Below are 24,290 nucleotides of genomic sequence, written 5' to 3' on the forward strand. Positions count from 1 at the left end.
TTTATTAGCTGTTGTAGTGGCCTGTTGTAACGATGTATTCTACTTAGATCGTGTTGATAATGTATTACATCTTGGAAGATATGGTCATGAGTGGTAATGTGGATTTAACATTATTCCAGTTTCTCGAGAGTTTCAACGAGCTTATGGTCGGAAATCTGCAGTTATTTGTGAATAAATCGCCAGTATTGTTATCTTGAGTCAAGATAAATCATTTAGAGCTCTTCATAAAAATCAAGATTTAATGTGTGCACCCTTTAACTGTGTCTTATATCCAAAGAACGTGCTCTCTGCACTGTACTCTGTGTTGTGTTTTTTAATCTAAATATCCTTGCGTACTGGGGAAGTTCTACTGGGGAATTGTGTTTTGTAGCGGTGAAGGAAATGTTATGTGGTGCGAGGGAGGGAGAGAGGTGAGAGAGGAGGGAGGGAGGGAGGTGAGAGGAGGCAGGTAGTGTGAGGAGGGGGGTGAGAGGGAGGTGAGAGAAGGGAGGTAGTGAGAGGCCAGCATGTGCCTCACTCCTCAGTAGTGCTCAGGCCTTCACCCGCTCCTGCCACACAACTCTCCTCCACTACTCCTCCACACACATACAGCGGTAGGTGTGTGTAGTGCTTGCTTTGGGTGTTTCTATTTCTCCATTGTTGGTCTCTATATATATCTAAGGCCTACCTTGTGTAGCTTTCGGGGATCAATGGGTGCCCGGCCCAGTCTCCGACCAGGCCTCCCGGTTCTGCTGATAGCTTTTACTATCATTGTTAGGTCTGCAGTTTGTGATTGTTATCTAGCAATAGATTTGATTTGTAAGATATACATAGGCAGTTAAGAATATTCTCTACTGCATGCAAGATGCATTATCTTTTGCATCTTGCATTACCTGGATGTTAATAATTCCTAGCTGAAGCTAAACTCCCCCCCCCCTCCTGTACCATCCTTAGCTATTACTTATAACTGGTTAACTACCTTTATTATAGGCCTATTCTTTCCTATTTTAGTTTGATATTGTTTCTACTAGCAGTGGTTGCAACTGCTAGATAATACTTTTGACTAGTTAATCCCAGGTACTATATCATTTTAATGTTTTTTCTTTAATGCTTTCCACACTAGCTTATGTGTGTGCTCAGAGCCGCATCCTCTCAAGGGAGTGTGTGGTGGTGCTTCTGGGAAAGGACAAGAAAATTACTGACTTGCCATGCGGTTGGCATTTCCTGACCCTTTTCAGCCCCTCAAATTGAACTATGTAGCTAAAAAAAAAAAAGTAAAAAAAGTGTACCCTTGTGGTGATGAGGTTCAGAGCAACATTGTAAACTGAGGTTGGTACACACATTTTGAAATACTGTATCTCAAAAAGTTAGAAGAGAGGATTAAAACACTCAAAAAGTTGGCTAAGACAGGCAGACAAGAGTGAAGTTGGGAGTGAAATGGAAGTGGAAGAAAATAAGGAGCAGGATGGAGTAATACTGATGGAAGAGGCTCAGGAAAATTAACTATCCACCTGTTATGTCAGTGTTCAACTGTGGTGGAAAATGTAACAAAATGCAAAGCAAGCAATTTAGAAAAATAGAAGTTGATATACTTAAGAATAGCATTACTTTTGATGCACAGAGTAATTACACTTAAGGTGATGTATCGATGAGAAAATCTGTAGGAGCCATGATGAGGATTTGAACCTACCTGTATTTGGGGGTGTTCTCACGCACATGGCCTTGTCAACTAGGCTACGACTAGGGCATGTTTGTTGTAACAGCCCACTGCATGGGTGTTTTATAGTTAGTTTTGTTTTATATTGCCTTTTAAAACCCACAGTTGTTGTTCTTAATGCATAAAACTAATCAGCTTTACTATTTTGATGTCAATTTGTTGCAAAGTTTTTTTTTATATAGTTTTAATTTCTTTTAATTTGTGATTATTCAATTATCTTGTGCTAGCAATGGTATTACCAGCAAAATTAAATTTGTGATTTTAAAGGTACTGTAGTTAAGTCAAAACACTTCGTTGGAGATTACAGTACTATATTATACTTGAGTATCCCAGGTTTATGTTAAGGGTATTGTCTTGTGCACTGTATTTAATGCAATACTGTATACAGTATTGTATTAAATATTTTTGTTTTACAGTACTGTATAATGAATTCTAAATTACAGTACTGTATATTGTACTGTGTGTGAATATAAATTGCATAATTTTGTTGACCAGACCACACACCTAGGTGAAGGGACGATAACGTTTCAGTCTGTCCTGGACCATTCTCAAGTCGATTGTGTCATATACAATCTTGCCGTATAATTTTCTTGCCTGGATTTTAAAAAATTATGATTTATTTCACAGATAACAATGCCAAGTTTTAAGAGCAGCACAGAGCATAAAGGATGGCCACAAGATGTGGGCATTCTTGCCATGGAAGTGTACTTCCCATCACAATATGTGGAGCAATCAGAATTGGAAACATTTGATGGCGTATCTCAGGTAAGATAAGTGCGTCTAATGCTGTAATTCTTTTACAGCTTTGGGCCATGTCTTATTTACCTGTAGGGCATTGTTGTAATAGCTTGAATTTTCCTAATGTATTTTGAACTGCAGCATATGCTTTACTGTAATTTTATTTCTAAAGATTTCTTAACACTTTGACATTCCACCCCATCAGCATTTACTCAACTGTAAACATTTCCAGGTGTCTCAAGGCCCTGCTCAGTGGCGCCTAAAATGTTACAGTATATGCATTTTGTTTTCTCGGTTTTTCCTCTATCTATACAACTATAAATTTGGTTGCAGAATATTTGTAAATGAATGTGCTTGAGTATAGATGCAAAACAAAGTGTGTGTTCATAATAGATTTTGTCTGATGGTGCTAGATGTACACACACACAGTATTTATGTAAATGTCAACATTCCTCATATATATTTTTCAACATTGCTTATTTATTTTTCAACATAAAAATATAATTTTAAAATATGGAATGTACATACATGATTGGTCTATCTATAAAAAAAAAAAAGCACATCCCTTTCCTCTATCCTATCTCAAATCCTTATCCTCGTATCCCTTCTTATTGCTGTATAGTCTGAATGGCTTGGTGCTTTCCCCTGATAATTACCTTACCTTACTGCATCCTCTTGACACTGAATATGCAGCTAACCCTGTGTATCTGTTAGGCTTGGTAAAACCCTTGCAGGCAAAATGTCATCTTCGGTAAAGCTCTTCTTTTAACTTTGCATTTCTTTACATGAAACAAGTGCCATACAGCAGTTTGGCATTTATACTTCTTGCATCACTGTACATTAAGTTGATTTAAAGTTTAGTTTGCAAACCAGTGTGATGATGATCTGCTTTTTCACAGGGCAAGTACACAATTGGCCTCGGTCAAACTAGGATGGGCTTCTGCTCGGACCGCGAGGACATCAACTCCTTGTGTCTAACTGTCCTTTCCCGTCTAATGGAAAAAACTGGTGTTGGTAAGTACACAGTACCGAGTACAGTGGCATGTTTTTATGCTCATTCTTAATAATTCGCAATGTGTTGACTTTATGCTATTTTAGGATTAACTATTTCATTAGGTTACTATGAACATACATTTAGATAGCTAATGGAAATACAGTATTAATTAACATTAGGTCAACAAGTATAAGAATAAAGTTACTTGTTCCCAGTAAAAAAAAAAAATGCATAAATTCATAATGAAGGAAAGATATACATTTATACAGCAAGCAGAATGTTATGAAACATGAATTATGTAAATAAAGTACAATACAACCTCGAATCAATGAACTATAAGGGACCAACCCCAAATCATTGCAATGAGGAATTCCTTGCAACCAGAGATGCCTCAAAGATGCATTTCCCATGTCCTATGGAGTCACCTGGTAAAATTGTAATTTTAATGTACAATATAATAGACAACTACCAAATGAACATGACTGCAAAAAATTTAACTACATCTAGGTTTATTTCTCATGTCCCCAGCATCAAAACTCATTTTCCATAGGTAGCAGGGCTATACCTGAGTGAATGAAAACATTCCCAACTTGCAATGAAAACAAACCATATAATTTGGTTTTAAATGTCCTCAGTAGCTTTCCTAAGGCTCCAACTATTTCTTAAGACTGTTGAGTCTATCTACAAAAACCCATCACAAATGGGATTGGAGCCATTTTAAGAGTTACCATTCATACTAATATGTCTCATGCTCGATGGACTAATTTCACTGATCGAATTCTAATTTTGAACACTCTTATGAAGAACTACTAAGAGAACCTGTCTGCAAAGAGATTTAACTACACCTAGCATATTTCCAGTGCCCTGGCCATAAAATTTCATTTTCAAAGGGAATGAGGACCCATATATATTACTGAACAAACCCCCCAACAACTGGAAATAAGACAAGATTCATAGAATTTGGGTTTAAATATACTCGGTGGCTTTCCCAAAGCCCCGACTATTTATCGCAATGTTGCCTCCATCTGTGAAGTCAGTCCTAGGTAAATCTACACATCCCCCTGCTTTAGAGAACTCGTGTTCATCGAATTGGGTAAGTAAATCTGATGTGGAAACTGTGTTCCAACTGGAGATTCACCTGAATTGAGATTTATTGAATCGAAATTCCACTGTATATTTAAACATACTACAGTAATTTAAAAATTTCATCTCATTATGCAGATAGCAAATAATTATACCTTTGTGGGTTACATATAGTATTTTTAAATATTAATAGCTGCTCTTAATTACAATTTGTTTTTTTGTTTTTGTTGTATTAACATTTAGGGTCTGGTTTGTATTTGAACTGCATAGTTCTAACTATACAGTCCTATAGTTAGACAAGAATAAAGGGAAAGATGCCTTGAGTGCCTTGGTGAATGGAATGAATTTGATTGTTCCTCGATCCCTTGCCTATGTGTTATATAGTCGTAATGGTTATGTGCTTTCTCCTGATAGGTTGCCTTGATCCCTTGTTATAAATTAGGACCAGATTACCCAAATATATAGTGTTCCAGGAAACATTTCCATAGACATTTTACAAGGTCTGATTTTGTGTACTGATCATTTGGTAAAGAAATATCAGCTAAGAGCTGGTAAAGACACAGGTAGCCAACTAACTAATTACGCAAGCTACATGGATACATTATTTAGTCCAGCAGTATACAAAGATATGCAACATTATTGATGCCACAGTACTACAGGAGTGGGTAATAGTGATTGTAATGATTATAGCAGTTAACAGATGATCGGTGATGCCCTTTGAGACTTGAGGAAGAGCTGGGGTGTAACACGGCTGTTCAGTTTGTTCCTAGTATTTGTGCTTCTTCCTAATCTGCAACGAACTTCTGTCATCTGCAAGATATATTCCTGATGTGAGCAAGCACAACACAAATACAAAATAAAGTATTAAGTATAGTACTGTACTAATATAAATCTGATGCAACATGTTGCCATTGAACTACTAGGATTGACTAACAGATTTTTCTGGTTACTGAATATGTTTGTGGTCAGAGTAAACTAAATTTTGAGATGCCTGAAGAGAAGCTATGGCAAGCATCCAGTGCTACAGTGAGCACGGTCAAGGACCAAATACTGTTCTGAGTTGAGCCTCTTGGAAGAGAAATGCATTTGAACACAATCCAAACTGGTGCCATTTCCTGTATGTCAATGAATTGCAACAGCAACTTTGGATAATAGTAGCTCTGACTACCATGGTGAAGCCAGGAGACAAAGCCCCAGCCTGTGCAAACATACATTTGGTCCATGCTTTACCTGTGGGGAAATTGCTTATACTATACTGTAAATATACCTGTGAACATTTACTTTACATTTATTGCAGGCTATGAGAACATTGGTCGTCTAGAAGTTGGAACAGAGACTATTATTGACAAATCTAAGAGTGTGAAGAGTTGTCTGATGCAATTGTTTGAGGACTCGGGCAACACAGATGTCGAAGGCATTGACACTACTAATGCTTGCTATGGTGGCACTGCTGCACTGATCAATGCCATTAACTGGGTCGAGTCAAGCTCTTGGGATGGTAAGTTTCATGTTCGCTTTTATGTATTTATCTTTTGCAAGAGTAAATTTGTTAAAAATTAATGGTCATTAGTAAACACATACTGTGAATCCTTTTTTTTTCAGTTCAAGTACAAATGGTATTTACAGCATTTGACAAAGCAAATCAATCAATTATAATCAACTTTGCAAAAATCTGATTCTGTACCAGTTTTCTATACATCTCCAATCTATGTTAACCTCATTTTGTTATTGCTGTATCCTTATACACTCCAGTTTCCATATTTAATGGTGTCCTCATATTTGGCAGCTCTTAAGTCTAATGTAATGATTTATCATTAACTCCATAAGATATACAGTATTATTTAAACACTCTTGTTACGTACTGTAGTTCACTACACTTGTCATGTATCTTTATGGATGTGACGGGTATAATGTCCAACATAGACATTTAATCAGTACCTCTAGAAAGCACACATGGGGAGAAGCATAAAGTTATATCCTAGGACATGCTTCAAATGAAGAGAGAGCACTATTCGCTCTGCACACAGTTCCTACACACAAATGATGCTTGCTCACAATCTTGACTAATATTCATGTTTACACCCTACATTCTTGTTTTATGAACCTTTTCAGTAATCTGTATCATTGCACATTCCAAGCAGGCTTCATTATTTGCTGAATTTGAAGTCTCCAGTGTAACCCCCTATTTTTACCAGATACCTGTTATTTGCATTTTTCTTTTGAATTGACCATATGTAACCCCTGCAAAAATTGAGGGCTGCTTGTATGTTTGTTTTCCCCCACTCAAGAATTTTACTATTGTAACTGGTTAGGATATGATATTAGTGAACCAATCTTGTCTTTCTTATACTGCTTATCAAGAAAGTGTTAAAATAATTTTTAAATATGCAATTAAGTGAAACTGCTCATTTTTAAGAAATTACATTTTTTCCAACTCGGGCCACAGAGACACTGATCCCCAGAACCGGCACAAGGTAAATACAGTACTACTAAATGTTTGAACTTGATTGTCCAATTTGCATTTTTCCTAAGGTCGATATGCTGTGGTGGTAGCAGGGGACATAGCAGTTTATGCAAGTGGACCCGCAAGACCTACTGGTGGTGCTGGTGCAGTGGCCATGTTAGTAGGCCCTCATGCTCCATTAATCATGGAGAGGGGTATGTTGCATTTTTGTTTTGCTTCAAAGCATTATAATTAGTTTACATGTGTCTTGTACTGTATGAGCCTACAAATGTTATTTGAGTAGATAATATATTATTTGATTTAGAGTACTTTAGTGGAAATGAGGAACAAGTCTGAAGCAAATAAAATGAAATAAATAGGTCATGCTAGTGTGGCTTGGATAATTGAATAGACCATATGTAAAAGAATGTACCTGGAAGCAAGAAGGAAATGTATAGTGACTAGAGTGAATGTTTTCTGTACCAGTGCAGAAGGTCCACATTATTTTCCTTGACTCTGGTAAATCTTGTCCAGAGGTGAGTATAGGATAGCCTTTGGAAGCTACTTTGAAAGAGGAAGCACAGAAGACATTTTGTTAAGGAATATTATAACTTTAATCGGCATACTGCATCATGTTTTGCATGAGTGATAATTAATGTTTAATATCACAAAAGCTAATATGTAATGAGTAAATAAAATTAAACCTAATATGGAAATGCTAATACTGTTCTAAGGACTTGTAGGATAATGAAGTACTGTACTATATAAGTTTACTGACACAATTTTGATAATATAGTGGAACCTCGGTTGACGAATGCCCCTCTTTACGAATTTTTCGGTTTAAGAGCTCGGTTTCTTCGTAAAATTTGACTCGGTGTTTAGGGTGTTTATGAGCTTTGTCTTGCTTGGCGAGTTGATACACGTATGGGCCAACCGAATGTGTGGTGCACTTCAGTTTACCGTTGTCTCCTGTCCTAGTGATGACCACGCTTGAATTCTTTGTGAAGAATTTCATTGTTTTTGTACTTTTTTTAGTTTCTGAACATAAAAGCTCTTATTATATATCATGCCATGGGTCTTTGAAAGCATTTCAGAGGCCATCATTTGTGAAAAAGCAAGGCTATTGCATGAAGACATTATAAATAAAACCTAGGAACAAGTGATGCAGATATGAAATCATATAAGGCGATCAGGGGATGGTTTGAGAAATTTAGAAAAAGAATTGGTATTCATAGTGGTGTGAGGTATGGGGAAAAACAAATGTCTATAAACAGATTTTTAGTGAGACAAGCAAGCAGTGAGCCACAACCAGATCCTAGTGGTATGCCTGCCAAACATAGGAGAGAGTATCCCAGAAATGGTATCACTGCCTGATGTTATAATGGAAGGGGACTCCCCTTTAAAACACTAACACCTCTCGTCCTCCTCCTCCGCTCCCTCTTCACTGTCTTCCATACGCCAACAAGAGTCCTCAATAACGGTAAGATATATTGTACTGTAGTACAAAATATAAATAGTATTATATATAAAATGTATTATGAATTTAATATTTTTGGGAGTGTTGAACAGATTAATTCAATTTACTTTACCTATTTCTTATGGGAAAATTTGTTTCGGTTTTCGAAATTTCGGTTGACGAACCATCATTAGGAATGGATTAAATTCGTAAACGAAGGTACCACTGTATTATGAAAACAATATGCTATTCACGATTCTTCGCGGCAGGGGATCGTATTCCAGGGACCTGCCCAACCCTACGCATACTAGTGGCTGTACAAGAATGTAACAACTCTTGTATATATCTCAAAAAAAAAAAAAAAAAAAAAAAAAAAAAAAAAAAAAAATTAAAGAAACAATTGATGAATTGTGTAATACGAGTGCATGTGTGGGCATGTTTTTGTGACTATTTGAGTGCATGGTGTTGAGCTACTGTATATTGATTTGGAACTTGCCAAGTTAATGTCTTTTACAATATTTGATAGTGTTATATTTTTGTTTTATACCATTCATGAAAATATTTGTAGTGAAAATTAAAAAACAGATTATACAGTGATGATACAGCAGCCACAAGTAACCCACACTGTGATTACCAAACCTGCAGATAGTAAGGATATGCTGTACAGTATTTTGAACTAAACCCCTTTCTAATACAGAAATGTGTTCCAGGAGTCCGAGGATCGCACATGTGTCATGTGTATGATTTTTATAAGCCTGACCTCTCGTCAGAATACCCAACTGTAGATGGAAAACTGTCTATACAGTGCTATCTGTCGGCGTTAGATGCTTGTTATCAAACATTCTCCCGAAAATCAAATGCCTTCAAGGACAGTAAGTTTCCCCCAAGATGTGCATATTTATGCCTTATTAATTTCTCTTTGGTAGTATACTTTCTAGTTTAATGTTTATTAGTTAATCTTAAGAAAAGCTTACTTTTTAAGTGTACTGTATTTAATTTCAGCCTCTTGGCATTTATGTACGTAATAAATTTTGAGTCACTGAAGTATTACCGAAAATGTAAAATAAAAATGCTTATACAAAACTGAACAAAATGCCTCCCTCTCTCTGAACTAGTCATACCATTGTCATTGAGACTGAATTGGCTGGTAATATGTTCAATAGCATATTGTGAAAGACTTGAATAACAGAACGTTTCCATTAGTAGAATTTATTTTAAGTGTTCACTGTTATTTCATATAAAGCTTATCATATGCAGTACTTACCAGTGTAAAACATAAGATTCAAATGTTAATCATATATCAGCTGAAATATCAGTTGTTTTTAACAAACTGATGCTTTTTCACGTTGAATGTGATGGCTAAATTGGTCCATATTAAAATTGGGCCACAATTGGTTTATATGATAATTGTTCAGATTTTAGCAGTTGTAATTTTATAAGGAACCAAAATTAATTATATTAATTTTATTTAGTTTTTTATTCAGTGCATATCTAAGGGATTATATGTAATATTAATATATGAATGATAGTGTATGTTAACATAGATGTGTGGCTTTCAGTTCTTATATTTTCTTGATTATTTGAATGGAAAAATCCAAATTATTTGCATAATGTTATATGCTTGTATTGTTTCATAATAAGATAGCATTATAACATGAACTCCTGTCATGTAAGTTTAACTCTAAATAATATGAAATTCGTGATTTGGACCAATATTCATAGGTACAATGTAGTTTAATAACACCACCTGCACATTATTATTCATATTGATGTGTAACTTTTATCCACAGATCCGTCTCCACCCATGTCTCTGGACCAGCTTGATGCTGTTATCTTTCATTCACCATTTTGTAAACTGGTACAGAAGTCTCTTGCTCGTTTGGCTTTCAACGATTTCCTTAACACTCCTGTGGATCGGGTTTCATCAAAGTATCCAGGACTTGAAGCATTTCGGTAAGACAAATGTCTTTGTTCAGTAGATCCTTGTTTATGTTTGGTTAGCTGTGACTTAATTTCCATTGGAAAGAGTACTGCATGGATCAAAGTATCATTGTTGCCTATTTATTTTCATGTCATCATTGAGTGATGACATAACAAGAAAATACTCGTATTAACATTAAATTAACAAGAAATTCACAAGAAAATACTCGCATGGTGAGCATCTCCAAGAAACCCCTAAAGGCCAACAGAGAGCTGGGCAAGGATATGCAAGGAGAAACTTCAGGGACAACTCACATAGAGGGTAATAAAGAACTAGAAAAGCACAGAGAGGAAATTAAAGAGACGTATGTGCAAGTTGTAAAAGAGAAAGGGACGATAAAGGAAGTGTGTGTGGAAGTCAAAATCATTAAGGCCCAACAAGAAGCAGAAGTTAGGCAAGCAATTAGGAAAGAACTGGTAACCTACAGTAAATTAGTACAAAACACTGCAGATAGAAGTAAGTCCATAATAATTTTTGGGTGTTTAGAAAAAGAAATATCATCTAGGGTGGACAGAGCAGCAGGAGAGATGGAAAATCATAGAGAAAAGAGTAGGTTTAGGAGAAGGCCTCAATTCAAAGGAAAATGTCAGTGATTTTAGGAAAATATTACAAATGAGCAAGAAACAATTACATAGCAGTGAGAAGAGAAGCAGTGAGAAGAGAGGCAGAAAGGAACTTGGAGATGGTTATAGCAAACAAATGTAAAACAGATCCAGGCTTTTCTATAACTTCATTAAAAGCAAGCTGCATATAAAGGATAAAATCCAGAGATTGAGAATGGGGAACAAAACTACTGTACTGAGAATGAAGAAAAATGTAAAATGCTAAATGAACAGTTCCAAAGTGTTCAAAATGAGGATTTCAGAGAGCCAGACCATATAACAGTTCCAGGATACCCCATAGAATATATCGAGGTATCTCAAGACGAAGTGGAAAAATTACTTGTGGAGCTAGAAAGAAATGAAGTGGTTGGACCTGATGAAGTTTCACCTTGGGTGCTTTGAGAATGTGCAGCTGAGCTGAGCATTTCACTCCAATTAATATTTCAGACACCCTTGTGCACAGGAATCTTAGCAAATATATGGAAAAAGGCAAACATGGTACCAATTTATAAAAATGGTAGTAGAGAGGAACCTCTCTTAAGTTATAGACCCGTATCATTAACAAGCGGGGTAGTCAAAATACTTGAAAAAAAATAGTTAAAGCCAAGTGGGTTGAACATCTAGAAGGTAATGACATAATAACGGACAACATGATTTTCGAACAGGAAGATCCTTTGTAACAAATCTACTTAGCTTTTATGATAGAGCCACAGAGATACTACAGGAAAGAGGTGGTTGGGTTGACTGTCTATCTGGACCTAAAAAAGGCTTTTGATAGAGTCCCACAAAAGAGACTGTTCTGGAAATGAACATGCTGGAGTGGTGACCTACCTACTTACTTGTGCTACCTTATGTAGCTTCCTGGGAGTGACAGTCCCTGCGGTCCCAATCTCTGACCAGGCCTCTCGGTTGGTCGTCTGGTCACCAGGCTGTTGGACGCTGGCTGCTCGCAGCTTGACGCGTAAATCACAGCATGGTTGATAAGGTATTCTTTGGAGGTGTTTCAGGAATTGATCAAATTGACAGCGGGAATTCCCGAAACCAGCAATTTCACGAACAAGAGAACACAGATTCAAGCTAAGGAAACAAAGGTGCTGAAAAAATGTTAGTTTTCTTTTGCGAACAGAGTGGTAGACGGTTGGAACAAGCTAAGTGAGAAGGTGGTGGAGGCCAAAACTGCATTATACAATAGTGCTTGGAAGATGAGACACCATGCGCATAGTTCTCATCCTGTAACTGCACTTAGGTAATTACACACACACACTTTGTGTGTGTGTGTGTGTGTGTGTGTGTGTGTGTGTGTGTGTGTGTGTGTGTGTGTGTGTGTGTGTGTGTGTGTGTGTGTGTGTGTGACACACACTTGTGTCTTGTGTGACTTGTGTGTATGACAGCTCACAGTCACTTGGTGACTGTGAGCTGGAGGAAGCAGGAGTCACACTGCAGCAAGCTCCTGGAAATATCGAATTACCTAAGTGTTGGGAACAGGTTGAGGGCTACAGTGGTGTCCCAGGTTACATAAAGGTTCAGGGAAGTGTAAAAGGAAATAAAATACAATAAACAAGTAAAAGTGTAGTGAAAATAGCTGAGTGGAAAAGTATGTTTTGGTCTAGAACAAAAACAAAGATGGCCGCCGCCACCACCACCACCACCACTGGGAATGTAGACACACCAACAGATGATGGTTTCAAAGGATTCTCACCACAAGACATAAGGGAAAGGAGGTGTTCTTGGCAGGTTAGAGATAATTGAGGATATGCAAAAGAAGTATGAAGAAAAAATGCATAAATTTTAAGAGGACAATGGAGCTCTTTGGAGTGAGCTTTGCACTCTAAAAGGGGAGTATGCTTCAGCAAGGTAAGATTATTGCTGCATTAACAGACAAGGTAACAAATCAGGAGCAGCAAATCAAGGAACTAGTGAAAGAAAATGAGGAATGGAAAGTGAAGTGTGGTGACTTTGAAGAAATAAACAAGAAAATAGACTCGTATGGTGAACAACTCCAAGCAAGCCTAAGGGCTAACATAGAGTTAGGTAAGGATCTCCAACTGGAAACTTCACTGACAACTCACATAGAGGAGGTGAATAAAGAACTAGAAAAGTATAAAGAAGAAATAAAAGCGACATATGCTCAAGTTGTAAAAGAGAAAGAGACAATCAAAGAAGTGTGTTCAGGAAGTCAAAACCAGAAATGACCAACAAGAAGCAGAAATTAGGCAAGCAATTAGGAAAGAACTGGTTACCAACAGTAAACTGGTACAAAACACTGCAGATAGAACTAAGTCCATAATCATTTTTGGATGTTTAGAGAAGGAAATTTCATCTAGGGTAGACCGAGCGGCAGAAGAGATGAAAATCATAGAGAAAATAGTAGGTTTAGGAGAAGGCTCAAAGGAAAATGTCAGTGATTTGAGAAGAATAGGAAAATATGAGAAAGAAAAGAACCGCCCCTTAAGGGTGATGTTTAATGGAGTGAAAAACATGATGGATGTGCTAAGAAATGCCAGGAAATTGCAGAGTGATGAGGTTGGCAAACTTTGGTCAATAAGACAAGACCTCTCCAAGGAAGACAGAAAAGCTGAAAATGAACCTAATTGAGGCAAAACGGCTAAATGGGGATAGAAATGAAGAAGACAGAAATTCTTTTTTTTACAAAGTGACAGGGACTGGAAAGCTTTTGAAATGGTACATAGAAACAAAGCAACAAGATCAGTGGTGGAAGGGGAAGTAAAGAGCAAAGGAAAAGGGAACATGTTCCTGAAAATTGTATATACCAACATAGATGGAGTGAGGTCAAAAACTTTGGAGTTGCAAGATATAATCCAGCTTAGGTTCCCAGATATTGTCGCATTATCAGAGACGAAACTTGAAGGAAATATAATAAATGAAGTCATATTCCCAAGAGGCTATTCAGTTTGGAGACGTGACAGGAAAACTAGGAAGGGAGGAGGAGTGGCTGTACTGGTGAAAAAACACCTGAAGGTAAGAGAGTTAATATTTGAAAACCCTCGAGATATTGACATAATGGCATTGCAGGTCTGGAATCAGGATGATAAGCTGATAATTTTAAATGCCTACAGCCCACCAGCAAGCAACACATGGACAAAGGAAGAACTGGATGACAAACGAGAGGGCCTCATAATGGTCATGAGAGATGATATTGTACAAGCAGATAAGGATAAATCACGACTGTTGATACTGGGGGACTTCAACTTTAAAGCAATAGACTGGGAGGCCTATAAAGCAAGAACGGAGGACTTTTGGACATGCAGATTTATGAACCTCATTCTGGAGACATTCTTGTATCAACACATAAAGCAGGCCACAAGAATGAGGAAAGGAGATGTACCGTCAGTACTGGATCTAGTATTCACCAGGAAAGAAGAAGAGATATTTGACATCCAGTACCTTCCTCCCTTGGGAAAGAGTGATCACGTCCTGTTAGACATTGATTATGCTTTAAGATATCATCTAGAAGAAAATGGGGACATTGAAACAGTATTGATTATGCTTTAAGATATCATCTAGAAGAAAATGGGGACATTGAAACAGTTGATAAACTCGATTTAAGGAGAGGACACTATGGGGAACTTCGACATTTTTTTAAGGAGTGTAATTGGACAGAATTGTTGCTAGGCAGGGAAGTAAATGAAATGTATGCCAAATTTTTTAAAATATACGAGGAAGGCACACAAACATTCATACCAAAACAGAGATGTAGGGCCAGAAAACAGGATTGGTTCGACAGAAATTGTGAGAGGGCAAGAGACCAAAAGACACAAAAATGGAATCGGTATAGGAAGAGGCCAAACCCCCAAACATACCAGCGATACAAAGATGCGAGAAACAACTATACGGCAGTAAGGAGAGAGGCAGAGAGAAATTTTGAAAAAGGGATAGCGGATAAATGTAAAACAGAACCGGGCCTATTCTACAAATTCATAAACAACAAATTGCAGGTAAAGGATAATATCCAGAGGTTGAAAATGGGAAACAGATTCACAGAAAATGAAAAGGAAATGTGTGAAACATTAAATGAAAAGTTCCAAAGTGTGTTTGTACAAAATGAAATCTTCAGAGAACCAGACACAATAAGAATTCCAGAGAACAACATAGAGCGGATAGAGGTGTCTAGAGATGAAGTGGAAAATATGCTAAAGGAGCTCAGTAAGAACAAAGCAGCTGGCCCAGATGGCGTTTCACCATGGGTTCTGAGAGAATGTGCATCTGAGCTCAGCATTCCACTTCACCTGATCTTTCAGGCATCCCTGTGTACAGGAATCGTAGCAGACGTGTGGAAACAGGCTAACATAGTTCCAATCTATAAAAGTGGCAGCAGGGAAGACCCCCTCAATTATAGACCTGTATCATTGACAAGTGTAATAGTGAAAGTATTGGAAAAACTAATCAAAACTAAATGGGTAGAACACCTGGAGAGAAATGATATAATATCAGACAGACAGTATGGTTTTCGATCTGGAAGATCCTGTGTATCGAATTTACTCAGTTTCTATGATCGAGCCACAGAGATATTACAGGAAAGAGATGGTTGGGTTGACTGCATCTATCTGGACCTTAAAAAAGCTTTCGACAGAGTTCCACACAAGAGGTTGTTCTGGAAACTGGAAAATATTGGAGGGGTGACAGGTAAGCTTCTAACATGGATGGAAAATTTTCTGACTGATAGAAAAATGAGGGCAGTAATCAGAGGCAATGTATCGGAATGGAGAAATGTCACAAGTGGAGTACCACAGGGTTCAGTTCTTGCACCAGTGATGTTTATTGTGTACATAAATGATCTACCAGTTGGTATACAGAATTATGAACATGTTTGCTGATGATGCTAAGATAATAGGAAGGATAAGAAATTTAGATGATTGTCATGCCCTTCAAGAAGACCTGGACAAAATAAGTATATGGAGCACCACTTGGCAAATGGAATTTAATGTTAATAAATGTCATGTTATGGAATGTGGAATAGGAGAACATAGACCCCACACAACCTATATATTATGTGAGAAATCTTTAAAGAATTCTGATAAAGAAAGAGATCTATGGGTGGTTCTAGATAGAAAACTATCACCTGAGGACCACATAAAGAATATTGTGGAAGGAGCCTATGCTATGCTTTCTAACTTCAGAATTGCATTTAAATACATGAATGGCGATATACTAAAGAAATTGTTCTTGACTTTTGTTAGGCCAAATGTGGTGCCCATATCTTAAGAAGCACATCAACAAACTGGAAAAGGTGCAAAGACATGCTACTAAGTGGCTCCCAGAACTGAAGGGCAAGAGCTACGAGGAGAGGTTAGAAGCATTAAATATGTCAAAACTAGAAGACAGAAGAAAAAGAGGTGATATGATCACTACGTACAAAATAGTAACAGGAATTGATAAAATCGACAGGGAAGATTTCCCGAGACCTGGCACTTCAAGAACAAGAGGTCATAGATTTAAACTAGCTAAACACAGATGCCGAAGAAATATAAGAAAATTCACCTTCGCAAATAGTGGTAGACGGTTGGAACAAGTTAAGTGAGAAGGTGGTGGAGGCCAAGACCGTCAGTAGTTTCAAAGTGTTATATGACAGAGTGCTGGGAAGACGGGACACCACGAGCGTTGCTCTCATAGTGGCAGGTACTGTATTGACAAAATTGAGAGATGGTGATATATTGATATACTACAGTATTGTAGATGTTTTAAGTGTAATGTGCCATTTTGAATTTTCCCGTAATCGATATTTTAAATACTTTATCAGAGAGAAAAAGCTGGAAGACACTTACTTTGACCGGGATGTGGAAAAGGCATTTATGAACTACAGTGAACCATTATTTAAAGCAAAGACCAATCCGTCATTGGTTATTGCCACTCAGGTCGGCAACATGTATACACCTTCTGTTTATGGAGGACTTGCATCATTTATTTCAAGGTAAGACCCCCTGCAAAATTCCTCTTCACTTTGTGATACCTGTACTATGTTAAACATAACTTTTTAAAGAAAACTTTTGTTTAAATAGTGAAACCTCGCTTAACAAATTACTTTACTTAACACTACCAATATTTGCTCTAAAGAGTAGCAGAAAAAATGCCAGTATTTTGTGGCACTATTTAGCAGGGATATGCATTCTTCTCATTATTTACATCCATCCATGCCTGTAACCTGCTCCCATCTTTACTTTTGTTATTTAAATGACTATGTAAGTTTTAATCTGCTTTGATCACTAACAATTGGTGTTGCTGGCTGTACTGTATCTTTCTCTTTTTTTTCCCCCCAAAGAGGCCAGCAAGTGCACAGAGTGGAACTGGTGCTCTAGATTTTGCTCAAGTCAAACTTTAACCCAATTACAGTTGTAGAGATGAATTTCTATATAGTAGGTATGGAAATTTATTTGACGAGGCTAATTCAAGACTTGCTTGAACTGTCCAGAGAATGCATTTTTTAAGGTCAAATATCTAGTAAAGCACCATTTTTTTTTTCCAAAATATTGGTCTAAATCTAGACTGCAATAAATTTTTAGCTATAGTGTTTTCAGGTCATTCATCAATAAATAGTGTGTTTTGTTGTATTCACTAATAAAGAGTTTACCAAGTTTATTACAATCCTCTGATTACTGGTGGTAGAGCCTAGATATGCAACAGTGTGTTTAGGTGCATATACTGTGTTTACTCTCTTTAATCAACATCATCCAAATAAAGTTTGGACATAATCTTGAATTATTTATTTCTATCTTACAGCAACTCTGTTGCAAGTCTGGCTGGCAAGAAAGTAGCCATGTTTTCATATGGCTCTGGGCTGGCTGCTACAATGTTCTCGCTTCGTGTATCGGAGGACACAGGACCTGACTCTCCTCTTTCGAAACTTGTTGCTTCTCTCTCGGATCTTGGTGTAAGACTTGATGCCCGATCCAAAGTGTCTCCCAAGTTGTTTGCTGAAACAATGAAGTTGCGGCAGGAAACGCATCACAAAGGTGAGATTTTGTCGTTTGATGTTTGCATGTCCCGTTTATTGTTTTTATCATGGCTCTCAATTTTTTTAACTTTACCTTTTTCACATTTAAAAACTGTAGCTGTCTACCTCTGCTTCCTTTACCTTGAAGAAAAATGCAAAATTGTTGTTTTCAAGTACCTATGCCTCTTGATTCCTTCAAGTATATTCCTTCTTTCCACTGTTACATCTTATTTAACTCCAATTGATTTTGACCATCTCCAAACTCAACAGATAATTCATTTTAGAAAAAATGTGAGTGTTGCAGACACATTTACAATTGATTCTACTAGGCAATTCATTTGATTTGCAAGAAAGTTGACACTTTCATGAATATACATTTTGCAATTCTAATATTGCTGCACACAGATGTACAGTACACAACTATCTAGAGTCGGCATCTACCAAGGGATTTTAGGTGTAAGGTAACGAACTTAGTTTGCTGCAGCCCAAAAATTACATGTTGGAAATTTTTCAACTAAACATTTTCTTAGGTTACAAGTAAATACTGTTCTAAACAGTAATTATACTCATTTGCCCTTTATATTACCATCTTATGTTTTTTACAGCTCCTTATACACCAGCGGGTATCGTGGAGGTCCTGTTTCCAGGCACCTGGTATTTAACTCGTGTGGATGAGATGCATCGCAGGCAGTATGAACGCCGCCCTCTTACTGCTGTGCATACCATGCCTTCTATTGCTGGTGCTTCAACAAACTCTGTAATAAAAGAAGCTTCATCTGTGCCAACCGATTTACTGTCTCATCAGGTTTAATAGCTGGATATAACATACTAAACATAGCATGGCAGGTGATATGATATGAATCTGTATCTTGGCAGCTTGTTACATATATTGTCATAAGTTTTTGTTCACAATGTATATATAATATAACTTTTATTACAGTAATGCTACTGTATTATAGTCACATTACCTCACAGGGTTCTCGACAATTAAAAAAACGCAAATTGCTGGTATGGCAAGTGTGTCTCAAAGCATGGGAGATCTTAAATATAACTGTTTTAAAAATATTGTAAAACAAAGATTACTTTGTTAAGCATCATGAACATCTGTCAGATGTCTTGAATTGGAGAGCCTCTAACTATAACATGACCAGTTTGTGCATTCGGAAGTCATAAAGGGTCATGTCAAATTTCCGTGTTGTGTGTAGTCTTGAAGAATAGTATCTTATCACAAGGTTACTTACAAGGGTGAGATTACCAGCAACATTGGGGCACGGTTGAGACCCACGATATTTATCAGATTTATTATCTTGCTGTTACTAAGTTTTTATAATATTGCAGAATTTAGAATTACAGCTGTTTTAGCTGTGTAAATTAAACATTTCCGTTAGGTTGTAAGTTGACTGTAAATGCCTCACTTGATATCTTATTCCTTATATTTGATAGTCATGAGACCATTATTATTTAAGTGATGATGTAATCTAGACTACTGTTACAGGTGCAGCTTTTTTTGTTTCTGTTGAGGGATAATGACTGAAAGTATAGAGACTAAGCAATCTCTATTTAACTACTGCACTGCATTAAAATATGACACCCCCTGTGGTGTGCAGAAAATAAATTTTCACAATTATTTTATCTTCTATGGTTAAAGTGCTGTCTCTGATCACGGGAAACTAAAATCAAATATTGTATGTGACGTACTTTAGCCGTGATGGAGCCGAGAAGTTGAGCAATCTATGGGTGCAGAGTGATCAAGCGCTCGGGAACACTCGACCCCGCCACCCTGTGGGGCGGCAGTTGCCCCGAATATAATTTGTCATAATTATTTCAGTGTCTCATTTGTTTCTTCTTTGGCTTTTCCTTTATTATTCAAAAGTGTGTAATTTGTGAAATTTATATAGTTCAGTGTGTGGAACAGTGCTATGTTCAAAATTATGGAGCTCATATATGGTGACATGTATATTATATTCTGAGATTATATTCTTAGATCGACCAAACAATGTTCTTGCTGTTATTACGCTATATACGCATGTTATATATCGCTACAGGTATCAACATTTATATGCACCATAACAAATAAGCAGCTCTGGTGGATATGGTGATGAAATCGAAACACAGCATGGCCCTCCAATATTTTACACATCCCGCTATGACTAGCTAAAAAACTGCTGTTAATACACATTCCTGTCACAAAACGCATATGAATCATTTTAAATGGGGGTGTATTGTGAATGAACATTAGGTCGTTTCATGATGCGTAGATGCAGGAAACAATTGCTGGGTGCTGTGTATTTACCTTGTGCTGTGAATATCATAACTAGCATTGTATTCACTGATATCTGAACGCTGTTTATAGTCTTTATCCCAGTCGGGATCATCTATGACACTCGACGCCAAATAATTTCAATTACCTATTTTATTCGTCATTTCTAAGTGGTGCTGTAGTCCCTAGCTGCACATTGGTGCTGAGAGGAGCTGCTGCGCGAGTGCCAGCCTTGATCGCGCTCTCGGTACTAAGGCTCTCATGGCCAGCACGGATGCTGACAATTTTTTTTCCAATGGTGTCTGTTCATTGGAGTCCTGAGGCACAGGAAGCGAGTCCCGTGTATCCGTGGGAGTTTTGAATCGCTCCATATACCTAAAAGCGCCACGTGGCGCTCTGTGCACCCTTGATCGGGGGCCTTAGGGTGCTCTGTGCAGTGCAGTGGTTAAGGAAATCTTTTAATGTTAATATAACAAGTTTGATATATAGTACTTTATTTGTTGTATTATTCTTTGATAGTATTAATAGTAGTACAATTATTCTAAAAAAAAAAATTGTCTTGCTAAAATTGACTGGTACCACTTCAATTGTTGAGGTTCTCTACAGTGAATTGTTACTTTGAATGTTTTTAGGCATTGCATTTCTGCTTCTATTACAGTGTATGGGACAATTTCAGTTAGGCCTCTTGGGCCAGATTTACGAAGCACTTACAAACCTGTACATCTTTCCTCAATCTTTAGCAAGTTTGTTTACAATTATTAAATGGTTAATGAGCTCCGAAGCACCAGGAAGCTGTTTATAACAATAACAACAATTGATTGGGAAGTTTTCATGCTTGTAAACTGTTTAATAAATGTAACCAATGCCGTCAAAAATTGAGGAAAGATGTACACGTTTGTAAATACTTGCGTAATGGCTTTATGAATCTGGCCACTTGTGCCCTACGATTACAGGAGACAGTCTTGCCCATTTTTAGGTGACATACATTGTTTTGTCTAATGCCCTTGTTACAGTGTGTGTAAGCCTCTTGAGATATATTAAAAATTCATTTTACTACAAAACTAAATTATATATTTTTTATGACTTAAAGCTATATAATAAAATAATATATTGGTTTTATGCACAGATTATGTACTATACTTGTTAAACTTGCACACTTTACAGAACTTGTATAGGTTAAGTAAGACTGTTACGTTGCAATATAGATTACATAGTAATTACGGTAATATAAAAATGTATGGACAGGTAAAACAGTAAATGCATAACTTTTTTTTTAGCAAGTTGATCTGGTGCAGGATTTTATTGAAGACCTATACTGACAGAATGATCTGACATAACCCTTATAACCCTTCTGAAAGGTGATGGGCAAGTGAATGGTGCAATTTTTTATATAATATATTTTCTGCAGGTAATTTTGTGCATATTTTACATTAAGATTTATCTCCTCCCTTTCTTCTCTTTATCCCCATCCCCCTCTCCCCTATATCCTCTCTTCCCCCCCCCCCCATATCCTCTCTCCCCCTCCCCTATCCCTTCTCTCTCTCTCTCTCTTTCTCCCTGCTGTCCTTCCATAACTGCCCAACCCTACTGATCTTTCTCATTTCTCCCTTTCCTCTTTGCACTATATTTTGTTACTTGTTTATATTTACTTTGAATATGGGTAGAGTGAACAACTATTATGTGGGGGAACTTTGCCATAGTTTTCCAATACCAATAAATACTCTGTAATATGCTAAATATTTAAAGGATTTATAAAAATGGTATATGTGGGTGATTAGCAATTGTGTGTGTACTATTAGTGTACATTTAGTACCTGTACTTCTATTGGGCCAATGTACATTTATATGGTCATATAAAAATGTACATCAGTATTATTAATGTATTGTCACAAATCCTAAGGTTACAAATAAAAGCTTTGCTAAAGAATAACTTTCTAGAGAACTCAAACTACTTTCACAAGGAATGTAGATTCTACACATGTATAATGTATCTTTTTTTTTTCTTTTCTTAATAATAGTATGGTGGTAAATTTAGGATCTCCTTAACCCTTTGTTAAAATCATAAGTTGCCCCTTTAATGTTGGAAACGGTGTCCTGCCTTGATTTAAGATCCGATCTCGGCACTACTGTATCTGATCTCAAAGTATTACATGTACAGTATCAACAATGCAGCAATATTTGAGCACATTCCTTTTATCTTTCCACTTTGGTTGTCAAAATTTTACATTGTAAAATCATGTTAGTAACACACCAGTAGGGGGCCAGATTGACGGCAGGAAAAATGTATAATAGTGCATATTTCCAGCTCAAAATTTATACTGGAAACCATAATAACAGATGTTTATTGTCTTGGAGTAATTTAATGCATCATGATTAAAAAATATTACAATTGCTGTATTTATTAATCAATACATGGCATCAGTGGTTTGTAGCAAAATTTTTTTTTTACTGGGATAATTTATCCTTTCACCACCATCTCTAATAGCCTCGATAAGGACACAAAGCTGGTCACTTGTGAAATGTCCCCCAATTCATCCTGATGATTTTTATAATTGTAGCAGTGTTTTGATATATGTATGTATGTGTATATATATATATATATATATATATATATATATATATATATATAATATAATATGTCGTACCTAGTAGCCAGAACGCACTTCTCAGCCTACTATGCAAGGCCCGATTTGCCTAATAAGCCAAGTTTTCCTGAATTAATATATTTTGTCTATTTTTTTTCTTATGAAATGATAAAGCTACCCATTTCATTATGTATGAGGCCAATTTTTTTTTATTGGAGTTAAAATTAACGTAGATATATGACCGAACCTAACCAACCCTACCTAACCTAACCTATCTTTATAGGATAGGTTAGGTTAGGTAGCTGAAAAAGTTAGGTTAGGTAGGTTAGGTAGTCGAAAAACAATTAATTCATGAAAACTTGGCTTATTAGGCAAATCGGGCCTTGCATAGTAGGCTGAGAAGTGCGTTCTGGCTAGTAGATACGACATATATATATTAATATATATATATATTAATATATATATATATTAATATATATATATATTAATATATATATTAATATATATATATATATATATATATTAATATATTAATATATATTTATATACTGTGTATATATATATATATATATATATATATGTATATATATATATATATATATATATATATATATATATATATATATATATATATATATATAATCTTCAGAGGCAAGACCCCCTTCTCAGACACTGCATTGGCATGGTGAAGAAGCAATTGTGCACCATTTCTGAGGTGTAATGGGCAACAAAGGATGCCCACAGTCAGGATTCCTGTTTGGTATCATCAGGGCACCACTTGCCAGATGGATTGCCTACGAGGGGCTGCCCTGTGGACTCTCCTAATTATGCTTGTGGGGGTGGAGCTTCAGCTCTTTGTTAATGGATGTGGGTGTCTGAGCTGGGGTGCAAGAGGGGCAGTGGGCGGAGTGAAATGCATGCATTACAAACACTTGTTCAGTACTTGTAGGGTTGATTCACCTCCACTGCTTCCTTTATTTATTTTTATTTCTGCACTTCTTCTATCAACTCTACCTGGACTGGATTAGCAAGTCCTTGACAACTTCCATAAAGGACAGTTTCCCCATTTACTTGTAATCAGTCCTTGTCCAGTCTAACTTCTCTTTCAACTAACCCACCTTAGTGCAGCCCTTCACTCAAATCCAATGCTATGCTACCCTCAGCACTAAACAGTGTAATTCCTTTGTGGGATTTGAACTCTGTTTATGCTCCTTACTGGAAGCACCACCAGCACCAACAGAGGATAATCTTTCATACAAAAGAAAAATGGCTGAGGCCCGTAGGGTAACTCATGTTGTTAATAGGAGAATTGAAAATCTTGTGCCTCCTGCCCTTCTTCACAATATCTGGAAAATATGCAAGATTATGGATAAATTCATTGCTGATGTAGTTCCTGTTCTTCATCTCCATGGTTCCACTATTGTTGAACCTGCAACAATTACGAATAAATTCGTTCTCGCTTCTGGACCATTAGTGCCATTTTTTGCCTCCCTCCCTACTTGGC

The 24,290-nt window shown here is 36.8% G+C and overlaps 1 protein-coding gene across 5 annotated transcripts in view; it reads left to right on the forward strand.

Annotated features, from left to right (window-relative positions):
* Positions 1-22,592, forward strand: part of Hmgs (hydroxymethylglutaryl-CoA synthase) — a 40,072-nt gene extending 17,480 nt beyond the window's left edge. For 3 of the 5 annotated variants that reach the window (XM_045769136.2, XM_045769134.2, XM_069304014.1), the window contains exons 2-10: positions 2,324-2,461; positions 3,334-3,448; positions 5,809-6,009; positions 7,044-7,169; positions 9,121-9,282; positions 10,201-10,363; positions 16,752-16,922; positions 17,729-17,961; positions 18,548-22,592. In XM_045769136.2, the coding sequence (XP_045625092.1) occupies positions 2,330-2,461; positions 3,334-3,448; positions 5,809-6,009; positions 7,044-7,169; positions 9,121-9,282; positions 10,201-10,363; positions 16,752-16,922; positions 17,729-17,961; positions 18,548-18,753 (1,509 nt within the window). In that variant the 5' untranslated portion in view covers positions 2,324-2,329 and the 3' untranslated portion in view covers positions 18,754-22,592. Of the gene's footprint in view, positions 1-453; positions 598-2,323; positions 2,462-3,333; positions 3,449-5,808; positions 6,010-7,043; positions 7,170-9,120; positions 9,283-10,200; positions 10,364-16,751; positions 16,923-17,728; positions 17,962-18,547 lie in introns of those variants that run through there. The other 2 variants (XM_045769135.2, XM_045769138.2) reach the window with 2 other exon arrangements.
* Positions 22,593-24,290: the final 1,698 nt, after the last annotated feature.

This window comes from Procambarus clarkii, chromosome 51 (assembly GCF_040958095.1).
Source record: "Procambarus clarkii isolate CNS0578487 chromosome 51, FALCON_Pclarkii_2.0, whole genome shotgun sequence".
In the NCBI taxonomy this organism is placed as follows: Eukaryota; Metazoa; Arthropoda; class Malacostraca; order Decapoda; family Cambaridae; genus Procambarus; species Procambarus clarkii.